We start from the raw sequence: 14,606 nt of genomic DNA, 5'->3' as shown, positions 1-14,606 counted from the left end.
GGAATGGGCCCCAAATGAAGTGGCGAGACTGCACGTTGGCGAATGTGCAATGGGGCAAGAGGCACTGCAGCACTGATGGCTGAGTATATACACGGCAAATGTATTCACATAGACTCCTGGCTACATGGTTAACAGTGGACAATGGGGTTGGGAAAATCGGAACTAAGGTTCTACGACTCCCCCGAAACAGGGAAGGGCGGGTGACGGGCATTCAGCAATGTTGAGGTGGCAGGTAGTTCGCAGTCAGTCTTGCATGGAGGCAGGGTGGGGGCGGAGAATTTTCAGGTTACAGGGGTTTTATTTCGTTTTTGTTACATTATTCATGGTATTTGGGAACAGCTCACAAGTATCTACGACTTCGGCCCATTCCATTGGGATTGTAGACACTGCAGCTCACAAACATTGCAATTACTACAAATGCAGTTATGACACAACAACCCAGAGAAATTGCCCTTGACAGTATTGCCCCAACACCTGTGAGACAAACAGCAGCGGTGTTGGTCGATGCCACTGGGGTGGGAAGAGCTGAGATCGCACTTAAACTGCTTTCCTGGAATGTCAATGGTTTGGGCGAGAAACTTGAAAGGGGGTGGTGCTCCAATACAATAAAGAGTAGGCACTAGATATCATCTTGTTGCAAGAAACCCATCTAGTTGGGAATAAGTATAAGGCGCTTGACAGATGGGGAGATAAATTAGTAGTGCACTCTGGCTTCACCACCAGGTCCAGAGGGGTGGGGATACGAATGCGGAAAAACCTTTCATTCATTGTAACACACTCACGCATTGATGAGTATGGCCGCTTCACAGCGTTGTCGAGCACCTGGGAGGACAAGTGCATGACTATCCTGTCGGTATATATACCTCCAGCGCTCCACAAAGTGACCTTACTAGACATGAGCAAGATGATACTGGACTTGCCAGAGGGTGACTTAGTGATTGGAGGGGACCTCAATATGATGCTGAGCAACCAACTAGATAGATACCCACCCAGCAGCAATCCACGACCTAAAAACACAATGGCCGAATTTCTCATATCTCTGGGCTTGGCAGATGTATTGCGAGAAGCACACCCAAAAGCACAACAATACACCTTTTACTCAGCAGTACATAACAGCAGATCCTGAATCGACCACATCCTAACGCTGGCAGACAAAATACACTATTTCATGGAGGTCGGGCATCTAACTATGGGCATTTCAGACCATGACCCTATATTGACTCGGTATGTGGTGGGTGATGCCCCCACTCGCAGAACTATTACGATCAATCCCTGGTGCCTAAAAATCCCACATATCAAAACTACTCTTCAAAGAATGTGGGATCGGTCCATTCATCAAGAGTCATTTGGGAGACCTACAAGGCAATGATAAAGGGTCAGGCCCTCTCCCTTGCAGTGGAACACAAGAAAGAGAAGTGTACAAAACTGGAAGAACTAGAGCATGACACTTTAATCAGGGACGAAGCAGCCACACATACCCAAGATAAGACAGCTGGACATGTACTGGAACTTAAGAGGAAGGAATATAGAGAGTTAGCAACCGAGGCCGCTACAGAAAAACACAGTGCACAACTGCATAGAATATACAAACAGAGAGATCGTGCAAGCAAACTGCTCGCGTGGTTATAGGCGAGATAGGGTTGACCGCTGGGTCAGGCCGATAAGCGTGCAGAAGGAGGTATGGAGGATGGATCCGCAAGACTTAGCAGAGGGATTTGCTGAATATTTTACACAACTATATTTCCATGGCCTCCTCCACAAACGATGAGTCAAGGGAAATAATAGCCAACATACAGATCCCAACATTAACCTGGTAAGACCAACAATCGCTGGATGCAGATCTCACGACTGAGGAAATTGTAGCGGCCGTACTCCGCATAAAAGCGGAGAAAGTTATGGGGCCGAACGGCCTCCCAATAGAACTCAAAATGACAGGCACAAAGGTGGCACCCCACCTGTTTAATATGTATTTTGAGAGTAAAAGGGAGGGAATATTGCCCAGAGACCAAAGAGTAGCCTCCATTGCAGTGATTTGCAAGAAAGGAAAGCCGGCGGAGGAATTCGCCTGATACCGCACCATATCTTTACTCAATGTAGAGGTCAAAATTCTGGCCAAAATATTACTGACAAGGCTTCTCCCAGTTGTAACGAAGCTCGTGCACCCAGATCACTCTGGATTTATGCCGGGCCGAAACACTGCATTAAATCTGCGTTGACTGAACACGGTGCTTGATAGGAAAGACACAATGCAAGAAAGTGCCGCCATATGTCCTTGGACGCTCGTATGGCCTTTGACACCGTTGAATGGTCATATATGTTTGCTGTCCTGAAGCGTATGGGTCTGGGGAAGGCCTCTGTCGAGTGGATCCGACTTCTATATGCAGAACCGCATGCGCAGGTGGTGGTGAACGGGCATATGTCAAAGACCTTAGCTTTGTGGCGAGGGACAAGACAGGGCTGCCCTTGTCCCCAATTATATTTGCACTAATACTCGAGCCTTTAGCGAGCTGGATACGAGGAGACCCTTCGATATGTGGGTTAAAGTGGGAAAATGAGTGGGAGGATAGAATCTCACTTTAAGCTGATGACATTTTGTTGTATGTGACGTCCCCTCGAGCCTCAAATAGCAAGATACTTCAGATCTGTTACAACTATGGGAGGTACTCAGGGTACACCATCAATTGGTCTAAATCGGTAATATATTTGCTCCACGGTCCGCCCCAGTCCTGCCAACGGAGTGCTGAGCAACTATAGTGACTGACGGGTTTCAATACCTCGGAATATTTGTGACGGCTAATCCAAAACTTTTCCACAAACAAAATCTTCAGGGCCCTCTTACTCGTCCACAGGGCGATGTCCGGCGTGGTGTGCACTACCACTGTCCCTCCTGGGACGAGTGGCACTATATAAAAAGATGGCTTTGCCCCGTTTACTATACGCCCTGCAAAATACCCCGTACAGCGTCCCTGAAACATATTTCAAATCAATAGATAGGGAAATCAGAACACTACTCTGGGACGGGAAGCCACCCCATATTGTAGCCCTTAAGATGGTATGATGGGGGGGGGGTGGGGGTGGAGCAATAGCCTCGCCAGATATTCCAGTCTACTATCGGGACACCGGTCGATGATTAATAAATAGATATACAGCTCACAGTAGGAACCGGCTTGCAGCATGTATAAGTGGCTTATGTTTAGCGGAGGATTCAGAGAAGCACTATATACAAAGTCAAACAGGCAGCAACTCACCGGCCCAACGGCCCTCACAGTTGCCCTATGGCACACCACCACGAAAAAAATTAGGCTGGTAAATAAAGTGACGCAAAAAACACCTTTATTGCATGCAGAGATATTGGGAAAGTTAAGCAGATGCCGAGGGTTCGACAAATGGATACCATTGGCCTATCACAAGTAGGAGACCTGGTTCAAAAAGAGATAATACTCGCATTTGCCGACTTACGAAACAAATAAGAGTTGTCTGCGGGTGAAGCGCTTAGATACCTGCAAATATGACACGCCTTGCAGAGGGAGCTCTGGGAGGAGGGTGAAATACCCGAGGCCTCGCTTCTGGAAGGTATACTGCTCACGGAACACATAGACCGCAAGATAATACCACTCACTTATAGGAAGATAACTAACAATTCTACTGACCAGCTGAGGCGCCTATATGAGCGCTGGCAAACTGATCTGGTGGACCTAGAGGGAGAGGACTAGCGCAATGAGCTATTTCCCCGCGAGAAGTTGCTATATCATCAAGGGCTGAGGTTAATCTAACTAAAGGTTCTCCACCGAACATATATCTCATGTACATCACTGGTCAAGATGGGTAGAAGCAGAGCTGCAGAGTGTAGAAGGAGATATGGGGGGACTGGCACCTTTTAACACACACTCTGGGAATGCCTGACTACCCAGACATACTGGAACGCAGTAACTGCAGTAGTCAGTGGGGTGAGTGGGGATGCCCTGCCTCTGGTGCCCAAATTGTGTCTGCTCAATGTGTGGGAGGCCACTGACATGACCCGCATGGATCAACTCTGCCTTCCCATTGGTTTAATAATTGCTAAGCGTAATATTGCCTGTAAATGCGGCATGCCCGAGCCGCCGACCCAAGAAGAGTGGGAACGAGATATGGACTGTTGCATGATTGCAGAAAAGGCGGTCTTCATGAATAAAGGATGCCCCAAGAAGTGGGATCGGGTATGGGGGTAACGGAACATCCATAGAGGCAATATTTGTACTTCCTGCTCTGCCCCAGGAAGTGGCCCACCATGGTCAATACATGTCGCAGATTCTATTGCTGATGAATAGGGAGGGGGATGAGTGAACGCGGGTGACCAAAAAATATGAGACGCATAACTGTATTATTTGATGTGAGATGTTGTGTTTATATTGATGTATGCTGCACAAACAACGTTAATAAAAAAAAGAGTTTACAAAAAAGAAATAGTTTTGCTTGCGCTAAGGAAGGAATGAGTTTGTATTCTATGGCTTCATTAGTGATTTTAGACCAGGTGACTTCTGAAGGACGGAGTGTGCCCTCAATTTCAAAGTCTGGTTCCCATTTCTTCTATAGTGGGGTTGGAGATTTTATTATTCGGCTATGTATAATTCTATATTGGTGCAAAGCCATCCTATGCCCTGTCCACCCACATTTAATGCTGACTGGTACTGGAGGTAACTGATTGACTGTCCCTGGGCTCTGCCTAACCAGGCCCAGGACAAGGCTATGCTGAAAACACACTCAGAATACAGTGAAAACACCTACATACACTAGAGTAAGCTATGGGTTAGGGTACCCCTATAATTGGAATGACCACGCATATGACACGCTAGTATATAATAGGGCAGAGGGATTTCAACTACTTCTAAGTCCCGAGTAAATAATAGGGCATGGAAGTTTAGAGGCCAGCAGCCCATTCTGCACATGCATGTGTGCACTGCTGAGAGCCTGATGTCAGTTTAGAATGTAAATTGTGCCCAAACTCAACATTTGTGTTTGCGGCATTTACAAAATGATAAACTACAATATTTTGGTATATTAGGTACCCCCAGGGTCTCCCCTAAGTGTCCCAGGGATTGGGGGCGGGGGTCACGTACTTTTAAAGAGGGCCCATATAAAATGGGTTAATAATATGCCCTGGGACCAGTGAAACTGCACATTTCACTTCCCTCATTGTATCAAAGTGCTTCCCAAAATAAACTGTTGTGCTAGGAGCACTGTGGAGTGAGGATCTACAATATGGTTGCATATTCAGAAGCCCTAAAGTCTCCCCTAGTTGTTCCAGGAGTGGGGAGGTCCTGTAGATATAGGCAGAGTCCTTATAAAAGATTTTTTTACGCCCTGGTGTTGGAGAAATTGCCCAGTTCGTTTTTCCCATTGGCCTTCAGTGGTCTGCCCTGATTGGTCCAAGTTATGTGGATTTGCCAGGTTGCTTTGATTAAGTGATAAGTGGCACCCGGGTAGAGAAGCCATCCTGAGAGGATAGGGGTAAAATCTGGAATGCAGAACTGCAGTAGTCAGTGGGGTGAGTGGGGATGCCCTGCCTCTGGTGCCCAAATTGTGTCTGCTCAATGTGTGGGAGGCCACTGACATGACCCGCATGGATCAACTCTGCCTTGCCATTGGTTTAATAATTGCTAAGCATAATATTGCCTGTAAATGCGGCATGCCCGAGCCGCCGACCCAAGAAGAGTGGGAACGAGATTTGGACTGTTGCATGATTGCAGAAAAGGCGGTCTTCATGAATAAAGGATGCCCCAAGAAGTGGGATCGGGTATGGGGGTAACGGAACATCCACAGAGGCAATATTTGTACTTCCTGCTCTGCCCCGGGAAGTGGCCCACCATTGTCAATACATGTCGCAGATTCTATTGCTGATGAATAGGGAGGGGGATGAGTGAACGCGGGTGACCCAAAAATATGAGACGCATAACTGTATTATTTGATGTGAGATGTTGTGTTTATATTGATGTATGCTGCACAAACAACGTTAATAAAAAAAAAAGAGTTTACAAAAAAGAAATAGTTTTGCTTGCGCTAAGGAAGGAATGAGTTTGTATTCTATGGCTTCATTAGTGGTTTTAGACCAGGTGACTTCTGAAGGACGGAGTGTGCCCTCAATTTCAAAGTCTGGTTCCCATTTCTTCTTTAGTGGGGTTGGAGATTTTATTATTCGGCTATGTATAATTCTATATTGGTGCAAAGCCATCCTATGCCCTGTCCACCCACATTTAATGCTGACTGGTACTGGAGGTAACAGATTGACTGTCCCTGAGCTCTGCCTAATCAGGCCCAGGACAAGGCTATGCTGAAAACACACTAAGAATACAGTGAAAACACCTACATACACTAGAGTAAGCTATGGGTTAGGGTACCCCTATAATTGGAATGACCACGCCTATGACACGCTAGTATATAGTAGGGCAGAGGGATTTCAACTACTTCTAAGTCCCGAGTAAATAATAGGTCATGGAAGTTTAGAGGCCAGCAGCCCATTCTGCACATGCATGTGTGCACTGCTGAGAGCCTGATGTCAGTTTAAAATGTAAATTGTGCCCAAACTCAACATTTGTGTTTGCGGCATTTACAAAATGATAAACTACAATATTTTGGTATATTAGGTACCCCCAGGGTCTCCCCTAAGTGTCCCAGGGGTTGGGGGCGGGGGTCAGGTACTTTTAAGGAGGGCCCATATAAAATGGGTTAATAATATGCCCTGGGACCAGTGAAACTGCACATTTCACTTCCCTCATTGTATCAAAGTGCTTCCCAAAATAAACTGTTGTGCTAGGAGCACTGTGGAGTGAGGATCTACAATATGGTTACATATTCAGAAGCCCTAAAGTCTCCCCTAGTTGTTCCAGGAGTGGGGAGGTCCTGTAGATATAGGCAGAGTCCTTATAAAAGATTTTTTTAAGCCCTGGTGTTGGAGAAATTGCCCAGTTCGTTTTTCCCATTGGCCTTCAGTGGTCTGCCCTGATTGGTCCAAGTTATGTGGATTTGCCAGGTTGCTTTGATTAAGTGATAAGTGGCACCCGAGTAGAGAAGCCATCCTGGGAGGATAGGGGTAAAATCCACAAGAATGCCACAGCAAGGGGGAGGTCGTAAACTATGAGCTTCAAAGGAAGAAAGGGACAGGCAGAAGAAGCCAGGTCCATTTACACCCATATCCTCTGAACCCAGCAAGATGGCAGGCTTAAGTAAGGAATGTGCAAATGCCAGGGGGAGGGAGTCTATAGAGACGAGCCATCCTGGAGGTTGGTTTAGCTAGCGCTTGCCTCACTGCTGAGACTTCAGCCACACCAAATCTTGGAAGAAAAGTGCTTTCTGGGAGACAATTGTGGCACACTTTGGAGGAAATGGTCATGCTCTGGGATGTTGCCCTGCACCTCATTGGACAGGAGTACCCTCCCGAGGCCCAGAAAACACAGAATAAATATCTGAGAGGAGCACAGCCTTTCAGGTCTGCTTCTTGAAACAAGAGAAGGATCCATGCTGGAAGTTTGATTTGCACCAACCAAGCACTGCACTATGACTGGATGCGCAATCTGGAACTACAGTCCTATGGACCAAACTTACTTCATACAGACTAAAGAGTTGACTCCCTGCAAGCTAAAGGCTAATGGAGCTCACCTGGAACATCACCACCAAGAATCTCCAGCCTTGAGTGCTACCAGTGGATTTGTAAGGGTCCCGTCCAACTGGATTGTGGGAAATTAAATCCCAAACTTTTAAGGACCATCTTGGAACTTCTAGACCCTTGGAGTACGTTTGGACACTTTGGGGCCCTCTGAGGAACTTCAGGAAGAAGTTACAGAAGTTTGGAGCAACTTTAGAAAAAAGCTCCATAAGTGGATTGACTCGACCTGGCCAGCCAAGCTGGTGACCCTCGGGCTTCCCTGCCCTCCAGGTACGTCCCACTGAAAAGCTTCGGAGGTTCGACTTCCAGAGTTTGACCAGGAGCTAGTCAAAATCCAAGCCAGCGAACCCTCCCCTCAATCGGGCCTGGTGAAGAGCATTAAGGGACCCTAGTAGAAAAAGCTCCAGAAAAGCTTCTATGTCGGAAGGTAGCAGACTTGAACGGCCCCAACCATTAGAGTCAAGCAGCCCACCTTCAACCTAGAGCCAGCCTGGATCCCTGGTTCGTCCAGCTGGAAAGCTCCGGAGGTCAGACTTCCATAGATTTGACCAGGAGCTCATTGCAAGACAAGCCGGTAAATCCTCACCAAATCCAGACTGGTGGAGAGCTTTGAGGGACCCCAGCAGAAAAAGCTCCAGAAAAGTTTCTAAGTCAGAAGGTAAAAACTTCGACCGATGCCTAATGCAGGGCTCCATCACGGTAGGCAAAGTTTTGACTTTGTCCCGGTCTAGCACGAACAGATGTCCCAATAGGAGTTAGAGGTTTCTATGTGCTAAATCCTTTACAATCCATATCTCCGGTTACCTACATTAGATTTTTTTGTTTTGGTGTCATTTTAAAGATAAAAATGTTTTCTATTTTTATAAATTGTTGGATTTTTACCGTGTGTTGTGTCTTAATTACTTACTGAATTGGTGTTTTTAAATGCTTTACATACCTGTCTCCAAAGTTAAGCCTGCCTGCTCGCAGCCAAGCTACCAAGTGTTGAGCATGGAAATAATTTCCTGAGACCTATTCTGAGCCCTAAACTGTGTTAGTGGCCTTATTGCCAGTGGTAGATATATATTTACCACTACTAATAATCCTCTTTCCAACATACATACTGTGCAAATCATGTGATGCAAAGTGTTTAATTTCTTATTAAGAGGCATAATGATTGGATCTTTTAGCAGGCCAAGTTTGTTAAATTTCTTTTTAAACTTGAGAAAGGTATGAAATTCAATATTTGAGAGGTTGTATAATTTTTGGAGTTCGGAGAAAGATAACGTACCTGCGACAAACCACAGGTTGCATATTCTGGATAACCCCTTACTAGACGAAGAATGAATTGAGGCAGATATTGTATATATAGATTGTCTTATTGCTCCATAGTGTTGATAGTTTTGTATTGATAAGTTCAGCATATTAAAAAAAAGGCTTGATAGTGTTAGGAAGCGATGCTTTAAGGCCTCCTGTGAGGTTACAGTTGGTTATGGAGGTAAAATATTATTTTTTCCTCAAGTGGACACTGATGAATTAGTTCTCACTGAATTATGTAATAAAATGAGGCAAAAAGTGAGGATTGTGACTGGTTCTGACTCAATGCAAGTGCTTTCTGATTGCTCTCTGAAGTGATTGATCATGATATTGGTTGTCGTGCGTAAGGTTGGATTTGGAGCTGCAGGACTACGTACAGGTATGTTTTACAGACAAAGATGTGACTCTCCGGTTCCTTGAGGTTCATTTCTGGTCTTCTTCCCCGCTCCCCAGCATTCTCTTAGTTAGCTCAGAATGAAGGAGTAATGAACTTGCCAGATGAGATGACCAGCTATGGACTATAAAAATGTGAGAATGTATGCTACATAACCAGATTTGGATGGTCTATTCCCAGTTACAGGCTCTAAAGTTTAGATGGGTTATGCTATAGAACAAGGGTTTGTTATGCCCCCTCAATCATTTAAAACACACTATACGAGTGAATGGTATTTCTCCATATGTAAGAGTTTCTGATGAAGGAAGCAGCAGAGTGGTCAGTAAGCGATACGGCACGGCACGGCACCAGAACCAATTCCTGAAGCCATGCTGGGGTGGGCCGGCAGTTACCTAGCAACTTACAAACAGGAAGACGTGTGCTTCTTGTTGTCAAAGGAGCGCGCTCATTGGCGTCTGGCCTACCGAAGCAATTGGCCTTGCCTATTTTCAAGGGGGAGGAGTGCTGGAATTGTGCGCTGTATTGCTAGAAACAAAGCAGAAGTTTCAGAGCACAAGCCTTGTATTTAAGGGAGCATTTTGATTGAGTTTCTCGTCCTCATAACAGTAATTTTTGATTGGTCTAGAAACATATAAACAACTTCCAAGTTCCTTTAAAGTTCGGTATTGGTTGAAAGTGTTGCTTGGCAACACTATTTAAGGAAGTGCATCAGTGCAAGGCGGCTGTGTTCTCACTACCGGTGTCATATGGAGCCCACAAAATTTGCAGAAAAGGAGGCCATATTAATACAACAGTCCAGAGGTCCCTCTAAATTAAAATCATATTCTCAGCATTGGCAGTCCTTTGACAGGTGGTGTGGTAAGAGACAATATTCAGGTCAGTTAATGTAGCCTATTAATATTTTGGGATTCCTCAAACAGGGTTTTGACATAGATATAGTTATCATAACTTTATGTGCACAGTAGGAAACAGAAATGGCTTTGAGAGAGCCAGACTTTGAGAATGGGTCTCCTTTGATTTCTAGATTGTTATGGCCCTTATCTGAAGAGACTGCTCTTCTGAAATCCATTATCAGCATGGGACTTAGCGCTGCTGTTACAGGGTCGCTATCTGAACCTCCAGATCAGATGGGGTTGAAGTTTCTGACCTAGAAGATGTTTTTTTTTCTAGTGGTCATCTCCTCAGCCAGAAGGGTGGAAGAGTTGGGGGGTTTAGTAGCTTCACATTTTCTGAGGTTTCTGCCTGACAAAGCAATCCTGAGTGCCCAATTTGTTCCCAAAGTTATGTAGTCCTTTCATTGTTGCGAGGATCTGATGTTGTCTGTCCATTTATCCTTCGCCAAGTTCAGAAGAAATAACATGAGCTATACACTTCAGATGTAAATAGATCTTTAACAGTCTATTTCTCAAAAATGACAGGTGCATGGTTTTTTTACTTCTGGTTTAGCTGGCTAGGCATTGAATCATTCGAATGCGACTCTGTAGATGACTAAAGTTGGCTATAATTTCAGCATATAAGTCTTAGGGGAGGTCAAAAAGAGTTATGTTGACTGCCTGAGCTGCATTTAAGGGTTCAGCTGCCTGGGTATCCCCAAACATTTTTGAATCATTACAGATGGGAGTTAGGTAGGGTCGCATCAGCTGTTTTTGATTCTTTAGTATTGAGCTCAGTAGAAAATCATTGATGAGGTAAGTCTTGTTTGTATGACTTTATAATACAAATAAACAGCTGTTAGACTCAGCGGTTTCGGGCTGCCTGGAACGAATGAAGGCCAGTCAGAATCCAATGTTCCAATTAGGATAAGTACAATACACTTGTCCGATAGCCTGTGCTTGCCCTTAAGTAACTTGGCACCAAGCAGTAAGACATCCTCAGGGCTCGAGTGACAAGTATTGACAACTCCACCCTTGTAACACACTGCATACGCCACAAAAAGACTCCATACCGTACTTATATAACACTTGTCTTTGTATTACTCACATACACACTGAAATCAAAATTAGACATACAATGAATATACACTTTACAGTTATTCGTAATTGTCAATCTCCCCAAAGAAATCACAACGAGGCACACATTGTATATACACTTTACAGTTATTATGCAATAGGCAAACTTTCCCATTAGCAGAAAGGTCGAACAGTCACAGGTCTTTGACTACGCCTCGTGACCCAGCCGCTCAGTCACTCAACTATACCAGCCAATGATACATGTTGCCCCTGCTGGCGCCCTGTTGACTAGACAGTCGGAACCACCTAATATGGATAGAAACAGTTACTTAGTTTCGTCCATCCGGATTAGGATTCCAGGCACCTGGCGGCACCTGCAAGAGTGCTGGATCGCTATTCCTCCATAGGCAAAAGGTTGTGAACCAGGAAGCTGGTGAACTTTCAAGTTTGGAGAAATGTTTTCCCCTCATGCTGAGGAGTGACCTGTGGTAGCACCCATGAGTCAGCTGCAGGTGTCCACAAGGCACACGAAACCCTCCGTCCTTGTCACTGTGTTCTCCACAACGAAGCACCTTGTGGCGTGGGACCAGGAAGAGGGACCAACTACCTCAGACAGAGGTCGCGATGTCAGGCAATGTCGTCCTCCCGATCTGGAGTCCGAACACCCCTTGGACACCACACGCTATGGAGTGCAAGCTAACACAGGTCTCCTTGGTTGCAAGTACGGTTCTCTCGGGCTCTGCACGCTTCCCCCACACTCCTCATGTCTTGGCACCTCTGGTGGCTGCTGATCTTTACAAGCACACTCCTCATTCAGTGCAATCCTTACCATCTCGTGGAGAGGGTGAGATCCTTTGTCTCTCTGATATTTCGTGGACAGGAGGCCTGCTCACCCAATCCAAAAGCATATCTCCTTTCGGAGGCCAGAGCACCAGTAGTCATACCCACAATGGCCTTTGAAGTTACAATCAGTTCAAATGGCCACCTTTGAAATGCACAGGTCCTCTCTAAATGTTACCCTGTCTGCCATCCTGACCCTGGAGGTTTGATTACTCTCAAGAGCCTGCCCCTTGGGTTGCAGGTGCCAATTACCCCTCCCCTGACCCTCCCACATAACCATCCAAGGTGGCCCTTCAGAGTCAGACATCTGCAGTTTCCCTTGAGCCCCTAGTTTATGACCTATCAGAAATGCAGAGCTGTAGCTGTCCCCCTAGCATCCAGATCAGAACAGGAGACAGGCCAACAGACACACAGAACTACAACCATCAAAATGACATTTCCATCACCGTAGTGTTGAACCCACTCCTACTACCAGAGAGGATTTGCCATTACGAACTCATCTATACCAAACACTATAATGCTACTATTCTGCCAGTAGGGAATACTGCTTGATAGCTGTTCCCTACATTCCCCCATGCTAATCCAATGTGAGAAACAGGCCCTATCGTACAGAACACACCACCCGGTGCAATTCAAGACCCTTGCATGTAACACACCAGTACTACATATTCCCAACACCGCACCCTATCACTAGGGAGAACACTGATATAGCAAAATACATGCAGAACCTTGACGCATAGCTTTTTAAGAGCCAAACCGAGTAACAGCAACCCATGCACACAGGCCCCACCAGGGAAAACCTGTGACACAATCTCTGTGTATCTCTGTGGATAGCACAACCAGTTCTGCAGGCCCACAGAGGAGCGATAGATGACTTATCCGTTGACAAGGGACTTACAGCTTACTCGAATCAGCCAATCATGTATTCACCAATCACCAGTATGTATATGACGAGCATAGCTTTTTGGCACTGATAGCAGTGCCAAACGCACTCAAAGTCTAAGGTTAGCAAAACAAGGTCAAAACATAAAGTCGGCAGCCAAAAAGATCAGAGGAGACCGTGCCAACAGATGCCAGGTCTAACAATACATATTTACATTAAAGTTTGACTTTGCTCATGAAGCCGGTTACATGTTTCCATATCAGCTCACTGAAAAACGGACTGTTTAAGAGAAATAAGGGGGTAATACTCGGTTACCTACTGGTAATCTTAATTAACGCTCATTGAAGCAAGGTAAGGACTGTGACAGGGAAGAGAGACGATGATGTAACTTAGCTTCTTGGGAGAAACAATACAATGTCTATAATAAACGTACAGCTTTTCGGCAGAGATGCCTCTAAAATAATAATTTTGCCCAACGAGTTACACACAAAAAACGACCCTGTAATTCTGAAAAACGTTCAGTACTACAGCTTAAAAAGTATTCACCTACTCACAGGAGAGCATCGCACACACGGGAAATGCCAGGGAAGCATAATTCACAGGGGGGAAGGGGCTCTCTGAGAAGCGCACCTGCCATCAAGAGAGATGTACGTGGATCAAAATATCATAATTCATAAGTCTGGAACAAATGCAGATGTCCCAAAGTCAGCTTGCCTTGTAAGTGAAACTCGCTTGGTGAAATTGGGGAAGTCTGAAGTGCACATGACATAATGGGATACCAAATAGGAATCCCACAGGAGCAGGCGGGGAATCGGTTGTCTCGGCATTACCTTTGGGTTCAGCTTCGCTCTCCGCATCGCTGCCGAACAGATCCTCCAGGTCAGCCATCGTTGAAACAGCCCTGATGCCAGCAGCACTTACAGGCTGGAAGACACAGCAGTGCCAGGAACAGGGAGTCGTAAAGCACAGACCACTTCACGTCGCCTTCCGTGGAAATCGAAAACGGACACGAACACTTTAGGGACGGTGAACGTGTGGCTTAGTGGCAATGTTACACTTGACAATTTTTCCAGTTAAAATTACATAGATTTCAGTTCTGTCCGGGCGGGTACGGCTTTAGTTGATACATTTATTAACATTAATTGAAAGTAAACAGAAGTGTACTTTTCCTTAGAATTATGGTTTTAAATGTAAGTTGCTAGGGTATATATTGAGTTACAGATAATAGTTTCAAAATAAATCAATTATTAAAAACAACAACTTTAGCGAACCGATAGACAGACTTTTTACATACTTTATTTGTTAGATTTCAAAAGGTTGAGTTATATGTACTTTCGTTTACTCATTCTGTTATAGTAAGCAACATAGTTCAAAATGGCCGCCACGTTTTCTGATTATCCAAGTCTTCCACCAATGCCTGTCAATTGATTTAGACTAAGGATTTGCAGTTGAGAAGTCCCCCTGGGCCGGTGAGCAGATGTACTAGTTTTCCCCGGACAGTCCCTGTTTTCGGTTGACTGCCCCGGTGTCCCGACACATTTGTTCCGGTCTTGGGGACAAACGTCAGGAAACTGCATTTTTAACGAGAATTTGAAGGCATGATCT

The 14,606-nt window shown here is 45.3% G+C and overlaps 1 protein-coding gene across 1 annotated transcript in view; it reads right to left on the bottom strand.

Annotated features, from left to right (window-relative positions):
• LEO1 (LEO1 component of Paf1/RNA polymerase II complex) overlaps nucleotides 1–14,003 on the bottom strand; it is a 215,090-nt gene extending 201,087 nt beyond the window's left edge. Inside the window, exon 1 of the mRNA XM_078684833.1 lies at nucleotides 13,832–14,003. Coding sequence (XP_078540959.1) covers nucleotides 13,832–13,889 — 58 coding nt within the window. The 5' untranslated portion in view covers nucleotides 13,890–14,003. The remainder of the gene's footprint in view (nucleotides 1–13,831) is intronic.
• Nucleotides 14,004–14,606: the final 603 nt, after the last annotated feature.

The sequence above is a fragment of the Lissotriton helveticus genome, chromosome 3_2, assembly GCF_964261635.1.
Source record: "Lissotriton helveticus chromosome 3_2, aLisHel1.1, whole genome shotgun sequence".
NCBI lineage: Eukaryota > Metazoa > Chordata > Amphibia > Caudata > Salamandridae > Lissotriton > Lissotriton helveticus.
Note: the sequence above shows the minus strand (reverse complement) of the source record. Positions and strands in the feature narration are given on the sequence as shown.